Source organism: Meles meles, chromosome 7 (assembly GCF_922984935.1).
Source record: "Meles meles chromosome 7, mMelMel3.1 paternal haplotype, whole genome shotgun sequence".
Taxonomy (NCBI): domain Eukaryota; kingdom Metazoa; phylum Chordata; class Mammalia; order Carnivora; family Mustelidae; genus Meles; species Meles meles.
The window spans coordinates 145,628,673-145,646,128 of record NC_060072.1 but is presented as its reverse complement, the minus strand read 5'-3'; the positions used below and the strand labels follow the sequence as shown (position 1 = coordinate 145,646,128).

Sequence of the window (17,456 nt, the reverse complement as noted above, 5' to 3'; positions counted from 1 at the left end):
TTTGTTTGTTTGGTTGGTTGGGTTTTTTTTACCAAAATGACATTATATGATGTGTGTTATTTACTCAGTGGTAGAGTAGATATCTTTATATGTCAGTGTATATAGATTCACTTGGTATTTATGTAGTAGTTGTAAGGTGTTTCCTTATTGATGTCAGTTTGGGTTATCCCAAGTGTTTTTGCTCTTATAGATGCCAGTGCGTGGAGTAGCCTTTTCTGTATCTCCTGTGTACTCATGCTAATATTCCTAAGGAATAGATTCCCAGAAACGGAAAGGTTATTGTACGCACATTTAAGTTTTTGTTAGGTCTTCCAAGTTGTGCTGTAAAAAAGTTGTATTTAACCTTAAACTGGCAATCCCTCAATGTCTTAAAAATAAAGGCAATACATTTTGGGATTAGATGATTAAGGAATGGGCTCTTTAACAACTATCAAAGGACCTATTTAGACTAGGCCAAATACGTAGGCATCGACAGTGTTAATGGAGGTAGGTTGCAGTCCGTCTGTAGGAAAAACTAGTGAGGGCCTGTAATGGCAGATACTGTTGGGTTCTGAGTGTTTGTCTTTTTTTTTTTTTTTTTTTTTTTTTGAGTGTTTCTGTCTTTGATGAGTGCTACTGTATAATGTACAAAAAGGAGAAGTGGTCGTGAAAGTCCTAGGGAGATGTAGAAGTGGCAAATTTTTGTTAGAATTATTGTGACACCTAAGTTGTTGGCATTAGTTCATCTCATTATTTTCTTTCAGACCAGATGCTTAGATAGTGGAAAACACATACATGTGCCATAGCATCAGAGATCAGTTTACCTCTTATTAGAAGAAGTCAGAAGTAGAGAAGTTAAGTAGAGAAACAAGTGCCCAAAAGCAGACACTACATATCACTGATGGATTTTGAGAAAGAGGGAGATTATCTCAGGGCCCTTTGAACAGAATCCAGCTTATGTCAAGCTGGACTTAACTTTTAAAGACTGAATCCACAAACAGCAGAGAAATATGCCTAAAGCTAGATGCTAAAGGACAGAATATTAACTCAGTTTCTAGAAGTGTTGTTATTGAACTTGAATTTTACCCACTTGTTCTCTCTTGGTGTCTTAAGCCCTAAGGGACACTCTTACCCTTTACAGATAGGTACTTTTCAAGTTGTTTTAGTATTTCTCTGTAGAATAGCCCCCTCCTCATTCTCTTAATACTCTGACAACCTTGAATGTCTAAGTGAAGCATGTGTATTGCTTAGCAAAAATGCAGGCACCCATTAATTTAGTGCCCATACTGTTCTGTATACTAGTTTGACTCTTAAATGAGAGCATTGTGTAAGAAGAGATAATATCTTGGTAAAATGTTCACTTATCTGCTTAGTTATATAGCAGGAAACTTATGCTTTCTTGAGTGTAACTGACATCATTCTATTACAAAATCATGAAAGAGTCCAGATTTACCGTGGATTTCTATCTGTTTTCTCTTTGGACATGCTTTTCCTTCTGCTAACTGTAAAATAGTTACTTGTATAAATATATTACTGTTTGGAGAATGTTGACCTAAAGGGGAAGCATTTTTAACTATCAATAGTTTTAGGAATAAAAATATGTTAGCACAAAATCATTTCCTATGTTTATTTTAGGCTGTCATCTCTGGTCATAGCTTTATGAGAACAGTATTCCTCATACTGGTCAATAAAATGTTCTCTGACCACCTGTATTTGGCAGACACGGTGTTAGATGGGCTGTTTTTGTTTGCTTTTCAGAGTACATTATTTTTCAAAGTTTTTCATTTATTACTGTGCATTGGCCATCAAAAATGTGGATGTATGTCGTATTTGGTACTTTCAGAAGTTAAAACCTGTGTCTTTGTATTAACATTGTGTGGAATTTAAGAGTTGATAGCCATAGAATGGTCATTTCCAAAACTCTGACAACTTTTATCTTTCTCTGTAAGCAACCTATTTCTCAAATATTGAGCCTCAGAGTTTACTTAGATTTTTAAATATTATTTTGCCTTTTTACAAATATTAAATACAAGGTTTCCCATATTAGGAGTTTTAGAGGACTCCCGACTTGCATTTGGGCTGGCGGCGCAGCTTATTTTAAAGACGGAGTCCCAAATGCATAGGCCTCCTAGTTTGTCTTGAGCCAGTGTAGCTAAAGAAGGTACCGTAGCTAAAAAGGCATCATTTTAATTATCCTCCCTGTTGTTTTGCTATTTGAACCTCTTTAGAATATCCATATTTTTAATAGCGTTCATACACTGATTTTGAAGGAAAAAGTGAAACTGAGAAAAAAAAATCGATATGGAGCAGATGTAGGAACTCCAGGATATTCTTAAATGTTTCATCCTCTTTTCTTTCCTTCCTTGCTACTTAAGTCTTTGACTTTTGATACTAGGCAGTTTATTAAAGCACGTTTAAATTACTTGGATAATTGAAGTGTTAGGACAGTTTCGTCCAAATTAACTTCACTGAAATGTTTGTTTTCTTTTCTATGATAGTTTAGTTTTTTACTGTTGTTCATAAGTTAATTTTAATTAAAATGCTTGTCTTTCCTTTAGCTTTTGAACTTTAATGTAATTGGCAGAGTTCTGGTAAAAGCAGGAAGCCATGTTAATGTTTTTATTTATTTATATTAGATCACCAGAACTTCCAGTGCTTATATATTAGTCCATTCTCTTTATTATTTATAAATAGTTTGTTCCCTCACTGTCTTGACCTGGTTAAAGAGCATAGAGAAGACACAAATATAAGGGGGTAACCAAATCAAATTTAAATATTACAAGAATTCATTAGGCTCAAGTCTTGCTAAAGTAAAAATTTGTAAAACAAAAGGCACAAAACCTCAATCAAGAGAATTATTGGGTCGAGTCAGTAATTCTCAAATAGGAAACATGCCTCTCCGGAGGGTCACCTCAGAATTTCTGGGATAGCATGTGGGTAGGGTTTGAAAAAGGCACTTTCTAAAAATAATAAAGTTTTATTTTTGTGGAATAAAAAAAGTAATGATTTCATAATATAACCCATACAAGGTAAAGTCCAACAGATGTGTCTAGGCCCGAGGAAACCCCAAAGACAGAAGAATTTTAATGTGTTTGAGTGTTGCGTGTGCAATAGTAGGCCCCTTAAAAGGAAACCTAATGGGCTTACTTTGGGGAGTTGATAAGAAGACAGGAAGGGTAAGTTTATCAAAATGTGGCGTAAGTGTAGACAGGGAACGTTGTTCTGAGTGATCGCTGACCACTACCTTGATGCTGCCATATTTGATCTGCTTGTCCCCACTGTGCTTACAACGCACGGCTTTCAACCAAAAGGCCCAAGGCATCTGGCAGGGTTTATTTTACTCCTGTATTGAAAGTGATTCACCCTCAGTAACTCACCTCCCGTAGATCATGTTCTTCCCATGAGAGGTCTTTTAAGATAGTACATGGAATGGAGCCAAAACACAACGTGTCTAAGTTTTACGGGAAGGAAATAGATGAAGTATTCAGTGATGTTTATATTTAGTATGCCGCTTTTAACCCCATCCTTTGGTTATCTTAAACAGTTGCATTATTTTTGTTTGTGTTTTACAGTTTTTGAGACAGTGTCCTTGAGTTCAGACTCTCTCTTCCAGAGGGCAGTTTCAATTCTTCATACTTCTTACTTGGACTCTGCATCTGAGCATGGTTTTCAGTACAGTCAAGTGACTTTGGTGAAAAATGACATTTTCTTAAATGAGGTGAGGTGCTTGGTACACACTGTGTCTGTGTGTTACTTTTATTTTAGTTCTAAAGAAATAGACCCATCATTTTTGGTATAAAAGCCTATCTAGTTCTTCTCAGCTGTCACTTTCAGATGAAATGAGAAATCCTTGGAAGGTAATTAAGAATATATTCTAGGAAATAGAAGAATAATAAGTTTTGGTAGTCCTTTAACAGGAGGAATTCAGATGATGCATTTTTAAAAATTAATTTGCAAGGCAAAATAATGTTTATAGCACTTGATTATTCTCTCTTTTATACAGTACAAAACTTTTCACCAAGAAAAAAAAGCAAGTAATTATACTCAGGAAGAACTTCAAGAGACTTACGGGTTTCTTCTGTTTGAAACTGAAAATCAGGTAAGGGAATTAGGTCACAGAACATTAATTTTGTAATATTAATATACAAAATTAATGATCTCATTAAACTTAAATATTGGCATTTCACTTCTCTAAGATCTGTAAAATTACCAGTTCTCCAGTCTTTTTTGTTGCTGAGTCTGGTGACAGGGGGAATGATTGTGACAGCTAGTCCTGAAAGTGATTGGATTCCTGCGCCTTTTCACAGGCCCTCTGTAGTTTCATTGTAAATAAATTTGTCAGCTCAGGGTGAGATTTGAATTAACGCAGATTTCCTAAGTATTGGTAATGCCTTTTAATGGAGTAAATGAGTATTTCTTCATTCTGGATCATTGTGCACATAGATACTTTGTTTCTTGTGGAGGTTTTTCAAGTTTCAGTTACATGGTTTTTGGGGCTAAGGAGAAAACTTCCAGCAGTTGACGTACTTGAAACTGGAGCTTCTGTACTGTTGCTTGTACTCAGATTGTGAGAGAAGGAAACTGCTGGGTGGACCGTGTCCCCAGAGATGTGTGTGGCTTGCTAGGTACAGTTTTAACAATACCAGAATTTATAATTCAACTTAAATAATTTAATATTTTGATTGGGTTCATGATTTTTAAAGAACAAGGGTAGACTGACTTACAGAATACTTAACGTTAGCATATAACATAAGGATTATATAGTAATACCAGAAGAGTTCATTTATTTAATCATCTACTTAACAAATAGAATACATTATGGATTCATACTAAAAAAAGGCACTAATGGATAGGACATTTTCAAATTTAATGATTCCAAAGCTATAATCGAGATCTTCAAGAGAGGACTTAATCTGGGAGCTTGTTTAATTTGGTTTTGCTGATGACGTTTTGTTAAATGATTAAAATTTCGTGAACTATTAACCAAACACAGTTGCCTCACACGAACTTGCTTTGTGCCATACATAGATACCGTGTACAGATTCTGTGTTTATTTGAAAGCTTGTAGATTATAGTGTTATTTCATTGTCTCTCCTAAGACTGTCATGATAAGCAAAGTACCGTCTTTTATTTAAAGGCAAAGTCAGTATGTCAGCGCGGACTCTGTGTGGGCTGCAGTGCTCTTACCACGCTTGGTGACCCAGCCAAAGGTAAGTCTGTGCGGAAAAGTGAATCTAATCTCTTCTTTCACGAGCTGAAGTGAAGTGTGGTTCATTTCATGGGATACTTATATTAAAAGCCAGCTTCATTAGTGATAAATCATAATCTTTAGAATCAGTGCTTTAAACATAGAAATGAGCTTCAAGTCTAAGACCCAAGATTTTCCAGTAGGAGTACATGATCAGAACTTTTTCTTAAAGGTTGGTTGGCCTAGAAGAGATACTAAAAATAGCTTTCGGTACCAAGAGACTAGTGCGCTCATCCCGGGCGAATGAGGACATCTTCTGAGCTATCATAATGGCAGCAGGAATAGAGAATCGATGGAACTGGCCAGACTCGGCAACTGTGGAATGTGAGGAGTGAGAGCAGGAGTAATCAGGCATAAGCTTGTCAGCTCACACTGCGGTGATGTTGTCAGTGGAGAAGAGACACAGAAGGAAAGGAGATCGGCAGGGAAGCTGAGGCGTTAAAAGGGGAAGGTGATCTTACGGCTAAGAATGTGGATTAGCACTAACTTTCTTTAAGCTTCAAGTTCCTCATCTGTGAAATAGATAAAACTGTCTTTGAGATCTGCTGGGAGGGTGTGGGAGGCTGCGGGAAGCACTTAGCTCCCGGTAAATGGACGCTGCTACTTCCGTGAGTGAAATTTGAGAAATAGTAGATTTTCCTAGGTGTTCTGGGAGGTACCCTGCTGATGGTTAAAAAAAAAAAAAAAAAAGGCTGGAAAAAAGCATTAGAACTGGAGATGGGGGCTCCAAGTGGCAGGACTAGGTGTGGGTTGAAGCCAAAGGTACTGTTGTGTGAGACAGTGTTGAAGGAAGAGAACAGGACTGTGGGCGGCTGGGGGATCTGGGGGCCAGGGGGTAAGGAGAAAGTCCAGGGGAGGAAGAACTGGGGGGGAGCACGGGCATTTAGCACGGTTGGGTGCTACCAGCGTGGAGGTCAGGAGTGGCTCGCTTCCTGCTGACTTTTTCACAGCTCTGTCGAGATAAAATTCACGCAGCCTGTAATTCACTCATTTCAGGTGTACAGGTCAGCTTTTCTTAATGTATTCGTAGAGCAGTGCAACTGTTAGCACAGACTCTTCTCGTCCCCCAAAAAGAAGTCTGCGCCTGCTCGCAGTGACACGCATTCCCCGCCACGACCGGCCAAGGCAGCCGCTCGCCTGCTCTCCAGCTCTCTGGGTCCGCCTCATTCAGACGTTCCGCGTGAACGGACTCCTCCGTGCTGCTCTGTGACTCCTTTTCCCGGTTCAGTGTGTTCAGGGCTCTCCACGCTGCAGTTCGCACCCGTACTTCACCCGCCCTTTGGCTGGACGATACCCCGTTGCGTGGTTTTACCGCGTTTCCTTTACTCTTTCAGCGCTTGAGGGGCATTTGCTGGTTGGCGCTTGTTGGCCGTTAGGGAGGTGCAGTTGTGTGCCTTCGTGTACAGGCTTGTGTGGAGACGCGTGTATGGCCGCCTTTAGGTCTAGACGTAGCAGTGGGCTTGCTGGGTTTTGGGGTCACCTTGTGTGACACAAAAATGCTTTAAAATGTATATTCACATCTTCTAAAGGCCGTGACAGGGAATACATTCATAACCCTGCTGACATCTTCCATAAAACCTTTTCTTCTCCCTCCTCCTTTTCATTGTCAAACATAACTAACGCAGGAAGAGAGGATGGTGTAGTGTACCGATCCCCTAGGTTTAACAGATCTGGTTTGCATTATTCCCTCCATTTGGCTAACAAAATTTTGTTGTTGAAGAATGGGAAAGTAAATTACAAGTAAATACTTTAGCTTTCATCTCTAAAATATAAGGCCCTTGTTCTACATGACTCCAATCCCTGATTATATGGTTGATGTTTAAGAGGCTAGCTTCAGTGGGGTGCCGGAGTAGAAACCGAATTATTCCTAGCAAATACACGTACTGTTATTTCTTCTTAACCACGTACTGGGGTGGGTAAGAAAATAGCAATACTGCACACGTGTATTTTATAGTTTTGGGCTCTAGTAGAAATGGTTAGTTCTGCGTATCATGGTAATATTTTATATGAATGTAGTGTCTTATAGCTTTAAAAGTTTATGGATCTTTTAAATCTTCTTGAGGACCCTGTGGCTTAGGTGTCCAAGCCACCACCCCCCCCCCCCCTCAGGTTACCTGCTCCTCAGTCGCATGGTTATTAGTAGGAAGTGAATGACTTGGTGCTGGAACCCAGGCTTCTGACCTGGGTTCATTGATCTCTCCAGGCTATCCAAGTGCTCTCACTTTTGTCTCGTATTTCGAGAGCTGCCTCAGTTTAGGAATCTCTGTGGGAAGTGCTCTTCCCTCGCCCTTCCCCTGCTGCTGCCACCTGGGGACCCTCTGCTCTCTCAGCTGACAGTAGCTTCCCATTTGGAGGTGTTTCTAGCCTCTCTCCCCTCTTGAGACCTCAGTGTCGTGGAAGCGGCAGTCTGCGCTGAAAACCGCTGCGGGTCTCTGCTGCCGGCGGGGCGAGGTCTCCCCTGACGAGCAAGGCCTACAAAGATCCTCACCGCTCAGTTCCATGCTTCCCCTTCAGCCTCAGTTTCCCGTGCTTCTCCCCTGCTCCCCACCTGCAGCCCACCCTCCTGCACAGTTGATAATCGTTTACGCTTCTGTACTGTGCTACTCTGTTCTCTGAGAACTTCGTTCCTCTGTTTCCAGAGCTCCTGTTCTAAGCAAATATAATCGCTTATTTCCATTTCTTTGGGTCCTCCGTTACATGTGTCTGACGGATAGTTAAGCACCGACTACATGCTGGGCTGCGGTGTGGCTGCAGTGGAGAACAGAACACATGTGATTATCGCCGGAACCGGAAATTCCACAGATTAGTGGCATAAGCTTCGTCAAGGCAGGACCTTGTTCTCTTTACTTCGGTGCCACCGCTGCCCAGCACATACCTGCCAGGTGGCAGGCCTTAGCGCTTATTATTAGAGAAGAGTACTTGTAAGAGATTCTTTGCAAAAAATAGCTTGAGAATCAGAGTGCTATAGTTAGGACTTTTCGTCGAATGATTGCCTTAAAAAAAACACAACTTAGAATTTACCAAGAATTGTGTTACTTGTATCCCTTTTTAGCTATTGTACCCAACTAGAGCATTGGTTGTCCATCAGATAACATCCTGTCTTGTCTTAGCTCTACTGTTTCCATACCTTTAGAATATCTTGAACAGTTTTTTTTTTTCTTGAACAGTTTTTAAAAGGTAAGCAGTTTCAAAACAATTTACTGTTGACTTTTCTTTGCCTTCTGTGTTGTCTTGTTTAGTTACAAGTAGCCCTACGTGTGAAATGTACATGAGTAAACAGTCCTTTTAAAGTGTGAATTAATCTTTATCTTATACTTTTATAGGTGTGTATATTTCCAAGTACTCAGACTATCTTCATGCAAGACCATGGTATCATGGGAAGTCTGGTTATGTTGTAATTTTTAACCTAATTAAGGTAAAGCCCAGATGCGCTTCTATGTAATTTTTCTTTTAAAAACTAAAGGTTATCAGTCTGTGGTAATGTTCTTTGCAGATCGTTTGCATCATAGTCACAAAGACAGCTATCAATTAAAAAAAGATAACTGCTGTTCTTGCTTTCCTTTAAAGATAAAGCTTTTTTGTTCACTTGATAGATGATCTATGAATATGTCTTTAAAAAACAAAACAACTTTCAAAATAATACATAAGGTAATCAGTAAAAAGCATTCCTCTCCTCTTCGTCCTGGCCTAGGATGGCCACTTTTTAAATGTTAAATAACATAAGTTGCAACCTGTAAAAACCATGTGATTACAGTTATAAGAGGAATTTAGAAAGCAACTTTTCGTTTTCTGGTTTAAATTGTTGATGTAAGAGAACCTTATTTCCTTTATCCCTACAGTATCCAGACCTGTTCACAGTTTTATGTGGCGTCTATAACTGCTGATCTCAGAAATTCTTAAATACCCTCAAATAGTTTAGGATGAGTGAATTGCACAATTTAATAGTTTTTGCTCTAGTAGTTCCTAGGAAAACTCTGACCTTAGAAAGTGGTGGGCTTTGTGAGAACATACGCTTTGGTCTCATTTTGTTTTTTGCTTCATTTTTAGCTTTTTTACTGTCCTGAGTTCTCTGATTATAAACCAATACTACTGATGTGTTTTTTTGAATGTGAACTGTTCACATTCTAAAGTTTGTTCCCGAGAACTGGAGGGACGGTAGCATCACACTGGCAGGGGATCCCTGCTCCTGCTCCCTCTGTCCTCCCGCAGGCGAGCTAGTGGAGTAGATGGGCCGCCGGCTCCCATAATTCTCGTTCGGTGTCTTGCCTCTGTCAGATTGTGCTTCATGCTTGGCCCTGTAACCCCCTGTCTGGTGGCTACTGCTGGGCAGTTTTTACCTACGTGCTCTCAGTTCTTCTTACTTTACTGCTCAAAAACCAGCCATGCCCCACATGCCGACATCATAAAACGTTGGAGAGGGTGAAGATCAAGGTTGTGATTGCTCACTGAGAACTACCATTTATATTCTTTGGCTTCTGGTATCATTATATTTATTGCCCCTGGTGGTCCTATGAATGAAGAAGCACGACCTTAACACCCCTCCACCCCCAAATTAGATTCTTCCTATAAAGATAAAAGTTCCCTATAACTTTACCTCATTTTGGTATATATTTTGTGTACTTTGCCACGTCATTATAGTACTCACAACAGCTTTTAAAATCATTGTATGTTATTTAATTGTATGGAAACCTTGACTGCCTTCCCCTCCTTCGCTCCAAAAGACACGTAACTCTTGATGAAGAGAAATCTGTAATTGGAAGTACTATCGACTGTTCAGTAATCGGGTACGGCTAAGCACTTTACTGTGTATTTGCTCCTTGCTGATTTACTGGGTCCTGACATGATAGAAATATCTTTATCTAAAAATTACAATTGGTATCTTAATAACTTCAGTTTGAAAGCTCATCTTGTGAAATTGTAGATTTCATTTGTCACCTTTTACATTACAGTCATTGACTAAGCTAATCTGTTCAGTTGGTGGGCTCTATAATTTTTCTTTTACTGAAATGGTTCTCTTAAATTTGGGGTGATTCATGTACTCCTTTCATGAAGTGATAAAAGCTGTGATCATTTACCTCAGAAAGATGCCCATACATACCAAATTTTTAAATGCAATATTAGGAGGCTAATGGGTAGTTAAAACTATTGTTGGCCTTAAGACAATTCTCTCAGAACCATAGTTGTTAACACAATTTGTTTGAACCACATCCACATCCTTACTTATTAGGCTACTTTTAAATAAATCCTAGAGTAAGATTATTGCCTTTTGAAGCCATCTGATTAGTCTTAATATTTTTTTTCTAGGGAAGAGTCAAGTTTGTGTCTGAGAATTATACCACTAACTATACTAGTCCGTCTTCTGGCTATGACTGCCACGTGGCTGCAAATACTAACAAGGTTTCTCACAAGACGAGTCATTTTCGCGCATTTGAACTGAGTCAGGTATAGTCACCTGGGAATAAATCATTCCGGAGTTAATTTCTGAATCTAATGTATTAAATGTCAGGACTGGGTGGAGTTGAGAGAGAAACTTGGTACTGATGGCGTTCCACAGTGCTACTCTGATAATCCGTATTTCTTTTCTTTCAGTATTACCTCTATGAAGTTTCAGGCAGCTCTGTTATTGAGCGACCCAGGCAGGTCTGTCCTTATATTATTGTAGCCTTCCAGTACAGGGAGCCTAAAAGGATGGCAGCATCAGCCCATAGAAGCATGTAAGTAATTATGCACATACTTTGTTTTACTGGATCTGTCCTGTTTGCTCTTTTAAACATGCCTTTCCTTTTTCCCTAGATTTGAACTCGGTGAAAATGGTAAGACATTGTTTAATTGGTTCTTTTACGTTTTTTAAGTAAATGTTTTGCTCATGAATAATCAGTTTCTTTCTTCCTCATTTCTTAAAGCTCTGTCCTCTTCGTGGCAAGGCAAATTAATTGTTCAAGGCTGTCTGCTGTGCGATATAACTCTTTGGTCCTCTGACAGTACAGCTGTTCCAGCACAACTGTAAGTATTGAGTCCATGTTTGATTTTTTTTTTTTTTTTTTTTTTTTTAATTCTCATTTTGAAGTCTTACTTGTTGGTACTGGTGTGAAACAAAGCAGTTGTACTTGGTTTTTGATTAGAGTACTTTGGGGTTGATGTATAGAGCACAGGAAACTTAAATTCAGGTCCAAATTCTGACCTTGGCTTTGAAATAGTTAGTTTTATAATCTTTGACAAGTCACTTTGGAAGTTTTAGTGTCTTAATCCACTCATGAGACTATGACCTCACAGACAGAACTGAATCGATGCTAGAGACACAGATTGGATTTGCCTGGATAGCAGATGCCACGGATAGGCCCAATTATTGGCTCTTTATTAAGAGTTGCAAGAGCGGATTTTCCTAGACCACTATTAAGTAGAGTCGCTGTTACATATATTTGCATTTTTTTTAAAAATATTTTATTTATTTATTTGACAGAGAGGTCACAAGTAGGCAGAGAGGCAGGCAGAGAGAGAGGGAGAAACAGGCTCCTCACTGAGCAGAGAGCCCGATGCGGGGCTCGATCCCAGAACCCTGAGACATGACCCGAGCCAAAGGCAGAGGCTTAAACCACTGAGCCACCCAGGCGCCCCTATATTTGCATTTTAATGAATTATCTGCTTCTGGGGCACTGTGAAGGGCATCTTATGAAATCTATTTATTTAGTCTGTTCTTAGTTTGCACCCCAAACTATTGAAAGATAGACCTGTTTTGTTGAAATACAAGCTGAAAACAGGTGTGCTGTCAGAATTCATTTTCTTTCTGTTGACTGACCTGTTTTAAGAGGGAGGATTGAAGATTATTACAATCCAGAGAGTAAAGTAAGAATTCTATGAATTGGGGTACCGGGGTGGCTCAGTTGGCTGACCGATTCTTGATTTTGGCTCAGGTCATGATGTCAGGGCTGTGAGATTGAGCCCTGCATTGGACTCTGTGCTGGGCATGGAGCCTGCTTAAGATTCTCTCCCTCTCCCTCTGACCATGACTGCCACTCTCCACCTCCTGCACCTGCCCACGCTCTCCCTCAAAACAAAACAAAACAAAACAAACAAACAAAGGAATTCTGTAAATAAATAAATGGGAGAGCTGGGAAAGTTCATTGTCTCTGCGGAGTACAGCTAATGAGTGTAGGGAGAAGTGGCTAGAACCATTAACTAAATGGTTAACATCGGCAGCAGTGGAATAAATGTCATGTGTTTCCTAACAGTATGCATCGAGAAGGACACAGTGTCATTGTGGTACTCCTGCCAATCCAATCAGCAGGAAACATCAGACACACCCAGATTGAGGGACATTCTGCAAAATACATGGTCTATTCTTCAAAAATACCAAGGTCTTTAAAGATAAAGATCAAAAGACTGTCCAGATTGAAGGTGATTAAAAAGACCTAACTAAATGCAGTGTGTAATCCTGGACTGGATGGTAAAACAGAATAAAATTCGTTTTCTTTTGTTATAAAGCCCCTTAGTGAGATAGTTGGCAAAATTTGAATTAGGTCTGTAAGTTAATTAATGGAACCATATCACTAGTTTCTTGATTTCATTAATTCTTCTGTGGTTACATAAGCAATGTCCTTTTTTAAAGACACAGAGACGTAGTTAAGGGCAAGGGAGGGCATTTATAAGTCTACAAGTATTTGAAAGTGAGTTTTCAAAGAAAAGTCAGGGGAAGTGGTACAAAAGTCTGGATGCGGTTCATTCAGTGGTACGGCATGGTAAGTAGTCCACTATTGTCAAAAGTTGTCGGCTCTTACATAGCATAATTTTTTGAAAATTCTCATTCTAGTATGCATAATTTTTGATTCATCTAGATATTTTGTTAATCTCAAAATAGACGTATTCAAAAAATGCGAACATATTTGAAGACTCTGATCTGTGGGGTCATATATTTGAAAATATATAATACTTATAAATATTCACATTTGATTCAGATTTTATCAATTTAAAGACTTTCTTACATTTTTGTTTGCATTTATATTAGAAAGTAAAACATTGTGAAGCTGTAGTTTAAGTGTTCATTCAATTGCATGGTATTGTTTTGTCTTAGGCCACACGAGCTAGATTTTAAGTATGTAATGAAGGTGTCATCTTTGAAGAAAAAACTGCCAGAAGCTGCCTTTAGAAAGCAGAATTACCTGGAGCCAAAAGGTCTGTTTACATGTAGTGATCCACTGTACACCCTGGGCTTTGTTCGTTTTTTTTCATAGGTCACGTGCACATGCACACACACTCTATTGTGGTTTTGCCCTCAGTGATTTGCAGAAGGGCCTTTCGTTAGAATTGTAGGGTTGCCGTGATTTAGTTCCTTGGAGGCTAACTAGAAACCAAAAGGCAGTTTCATCTAAGGTGGCAGAGACTAGCTTTACTATGGGACCCTGAGGGAGTTCAGCAGAGAAATGCTTAAAACAGTTGGAAGCTCATAACAAAGCCTTTGAAGGAGAACAGAGGTTTTGTGGTGATGGTGTTTATTTATTTATGTACTTCTAACTGAAGAAAAAAAGCAGAAAACATGCAAAGAAAATTTCCTTCATTTAGATTAATTCATGGAACTTTGATGTTTATATTATTTATATAGTATATCTCTGTCCTGTTAATACGTACAGTAGAGTCCATGTTATTGGAAGCATTGTTTCACATACTTGACACGGTAACTTCTTATTGAGGAGTTTTGTAACAAAGACCATTGAATGTTAAATGTTCTTTAAGGAGTATTTCTAGTTCTTTCATCTTTTTAACATATAAAATAAAAAGCTTGGTTATTAAAAAGCATAATAGCATTTTAAAGTAAGAAATATTCCGTTTTTTTGATTTGCTCCATAGCCTCTTGCCGAGATTTGTGCTTCAGGATGTATGAGGTGGAGCTGGCGAACAAACGAGGGGAAAAAATAGATAAACTAACAGAGTACATCAAAAATAAGCAATTGGTAAGAATCAGCGATTTAAAATATAATTATTATTTTTTCCTTGAATGAAGAAATTGCTATCTCATTATTAGTTGACTATACCTGGCGTGACTTATTTTAGTTTGCTGAAAGGATTTTCATCATTCAGTATGTGATATATTCTTAACATTTATTGTCTAATATTTTCATCCCCCTTTGTGTCTCAGTTTACTTTCGTGTCTCGCTGGTCAATTTGTACTCCTGATTTTAAGAATAAAAGGATAGTTTTCCCCAAATCCTTTGTTGCTGTTGTTGTTGTTGTTTTATGATAGAAGAATTGAGTAGATCCCTGGCGTTTCTGAATTAATCAAAGGACCACTTGTGAGATGCTTCTTTAAAAGTGACCTGTGTTGGGGCGCCTGGGTGGCTCAGTGGGTTAAAGCCTCTGCCTTTGGCTCAGGTCATGATCCCAGGACTCTGGGATCGAGCCCCACATTTGGCTCTCTGCTCAGCGGGGAGCCTGCTTCCTCCTCTCTCTCTGTCTGCCTCTCTGCCTACTTGTGATCTCTATCTGTCAAATAAATAAATAAAATCTTAAAAGTGACCTGTGTTGATCTATAGGTATGTAAGGAAAAAAGAGAAATCAAACGCTGCTGCTCCCACCGTTTCCATATTGTAGAAAGTAACATGCTAGTCAGACGTATGTAACAATCCAGAGATTTCTGTCCCTTTTGTCAACCAGGCCTCCTCAGTGTGGGGAATGAGTAGATGCTGACCTTTTATGAGTGAGACCTCAGCATCCTAGGGAAGACGATGTGAGTGTGGGATGGCGATCTAAACATGTGAGCCCATTAGTGGCAGGCTGGACTGTCCCCGGAGTAGATAGCAAGAAATCAGAAGTGACAAGGAGGGGCACCTGGGTGGCTCAGTGGGTTAAGCCTCTGCCTTCGGCTCAGGTCATGATCTCAGGGTCCTGGGATCAAGCCCCGCATCGGGCTCTCTGCTCAGCAGGGAGTCCGCTTCCTCCTCTCTCTCTCTCTGCCTGCCTCTCTGCCTACCTGTGATCTCTGTCTGTCAAATAAATAAAATCCTAAAAAAAAAAAAAGTGACTAGGACCTGTGGACAAGCTGTGAAGAGAAAGGGTCTTGGGCTCAGCCAGTTCAGATACTTGGAGTTACTTGTGAGGGAGACGCAAGCTGGCTTCAACAGTAACAGGACTGAACAGGCTTCTTTTCAGTTCTAGGCGGTAAGGCCAGTTCAAGCATGGTTGGCTCAGGCCCCTGGGTTTCGCCTCCCCCTGCTCTTACGTTAGTTTGTCCTGCAGCTGCTGCTCAGGGTCACGTGCTTCCTCTGTGCATCTGGAGACGCACGGGAGCCCCTCCTCACCTTCACTTCAGTTTCATGGCCTGTGTGTGCCATCTGCATGTCCCTCATCCAGTAGTTGACAGGGAGCGGGGTGCCCTGACCTGCCTGGGCATCCGAGCCCACCTGCCAGCACGGGGTCTGGGGTCCGGGGTCGGTCCTACAGAGTCTGTGGCACTGCCCCTTAGCGCAGAGGAACCGGCTGGGTGCAGCCGATGCTGAGTCAGTGGCCGTCGAGTGTCTGCTGGGGGACGGAGGCTGTGTTGTTCTGCAGTAGCACAGTCCGTTTTCTGTTTGGAAATTAAACGGAAGAGTCCCGGGATATTTTCAGAACATTCATGAAGTGACTTTCTTAGTGCGGATGATATCCAGAGTAGCAGCGACCTGATGCACAAATCACAGATCAGTCACATCAGGTCCTTCCTCCTCAGTGTCTATGCTTTTATGCTTTTTCTTTTTCTTCTTCTTCTTCTTTTAATATTTTTTAAGTTTTTATTTTAATTTCAGCTGGTTAACGTACAGTGTAATATTAGTTTCAGGTGTACAATATAGTGACTCAGCCCTTCCATACAACACCCGGTGCTGGTTAAGGTGCGCTCCTTCATCCCCGTCACCGATTTCCCCTCCCCCTCACCATAGCCAGCACTGTGTTCTCTAGAGTTAAGAGTCCGTTTCTTGTCTTGTTTTGTTTCTGTCTCTTTCCCCTTTGCTTACTTGTTTTGTTTCTTAAATTCTACACGTTGGGTGAAATCATAAGGTGTTTGTCTTTCTCTGACTTACTTCACTTAGCATTATAGTCTCTAGCTCCCATGCTTTTTTTTCTTGCCTCATCACTGTATGAATAATTTTTACATATCTGGCCTCCCACTGAGAGTTTCTTAAGGGCAGTTCCGTTTAGAGGGTATAGCAATAGATGTGTATATAGGGTAAGCAACAGATGTCCCTTAAATAAAGTATATGTGGGCTTGTACCTGGAACACTGACCTTCAAGAACGGTACAGACCTAGGTCTCTTTTTAACGGGGTGGTAAGGACATGTATGGCTGTATTTTTCTGTGTGTAAATGGAAGAGGCCAGTAGATATGTAAAAGATTGTATGATTTCTCCCCACAAAGGTTAAAATAGGAACTTTAGCCCTTAGAGTACATATTCTGAGAGACGAATAAGATACATACTTCTTTTTTTTTTTTTTTAAGATTTTATTTATTTATTTGACAGACAGAGACCACAAGTAGGCAGAGAGGCAGGCAGAGAGAGAGGAGGAAGCAGGCTCCCTGCTGAGCAGAGAGCCCGATGCGGGGCTCGATCCCAGGACCCTGGGATCATGACCTGAGCCGAAGGCAGAGGCTTAACCCACTGAACCACCCAGGCGCCCCAAGATACATACTTCTGTTTTATTTGCACAATTCATCTGTATCCCAAAACTAAAATGCAGAACAATGTAGAGCTAACTCCCTTATCACTTTTTACAGTAGTAGAAAATGAAGCCAGAATTATACCTGCAATTTACTAGGTACCAAAGCTCTATGTATATATAACTACTGGTGTATTTATTCAGTAATTCTTTCTTTAGTCCCTTCTGTGCATCAGAAGCACAGATACAAATACAGTCCCTGCCATCAAAGAATGTATAAGACTAGAGGAAACAAAACAGAAACTGTCAGGTGCCCAGGGGCTATCACAGAAGCCTGTGAAGTGATTGTTCCTGTGGATGTAATCATCGGAAATCTTTTTTTCGTACTTTGTTATTGAGTAATGTGTTGATTCCCCATATTTGTAGGCTTTATGACCTATCAGTCTTTGAAATAGAATGTTTTCTCACTGTATTCTTAAAAAAAAAAAAAAGTGGTGTATTTTGTTTAGGTTTCTTTTTTAGCTGGAAAATTACTATATGGATATTGGATTTTCTCTTTGTTATGGACATACTTTTGAGATGGTGATGAATGGAAAAGCTGTTATCTTTAT

At 39.9% G+C, this 17,456-nt stretch overlaps 1 protein-coding gene across 4 annotated transcripts in view; it reads left to right on the top strand.

Annotated features, from left to right (window-relative positions):
- The window catches only part of TASOR2 (transcription activation suppressor family member 2), a 77,233-nt gene that overhangs the window by 26,029 nt on the left and 33,748 nt on the right, over nt 1-17,456 (top strand). For 2 of the 4 annotated variants that reach the window (XM_046011184.1, XM_046011183.1), the window contains exons 2-11: nt 3,552-3,697; nt 3,983-4,078; nt 5,117-5,189; nt 8,551-8,642; nt 10,532-10,669; nt 10,817-10,941; nt 11,021-11,040; nt 11,131-11,230; nt 13,296-13,396; nt 14,069-14,172. In XM_046011184.1, coding sequence (XP_045867140.1) covers nt 3,552-3,697; nt 3,983-4,078; nt 5,117-5,189; nt 8,551-8,642; nt 10,532-10,669; nt 10,817-10,941; nt 11,021-11,040; nt 11,131-11,230; nt 13,296-13,396; nt 14,069-14,172 — 995 coding nt within the window. The remainder of the gene's footprint in view (nt 1-3,551; nt 3,698-3,982; nt 4,079-5,116; nt 5,190-8,550; nt 8,643-10,531; nt 10,670-10,816; nt 10,942-11,020; nt 11,041-11,130; nt 11,231-13,295; nt 13,397-14,068; nt 14,173-17,456) is intronic. The other 2 variants (XM_046011186.1, XM_046011185.1) reach the window with 1 other exon arrangement.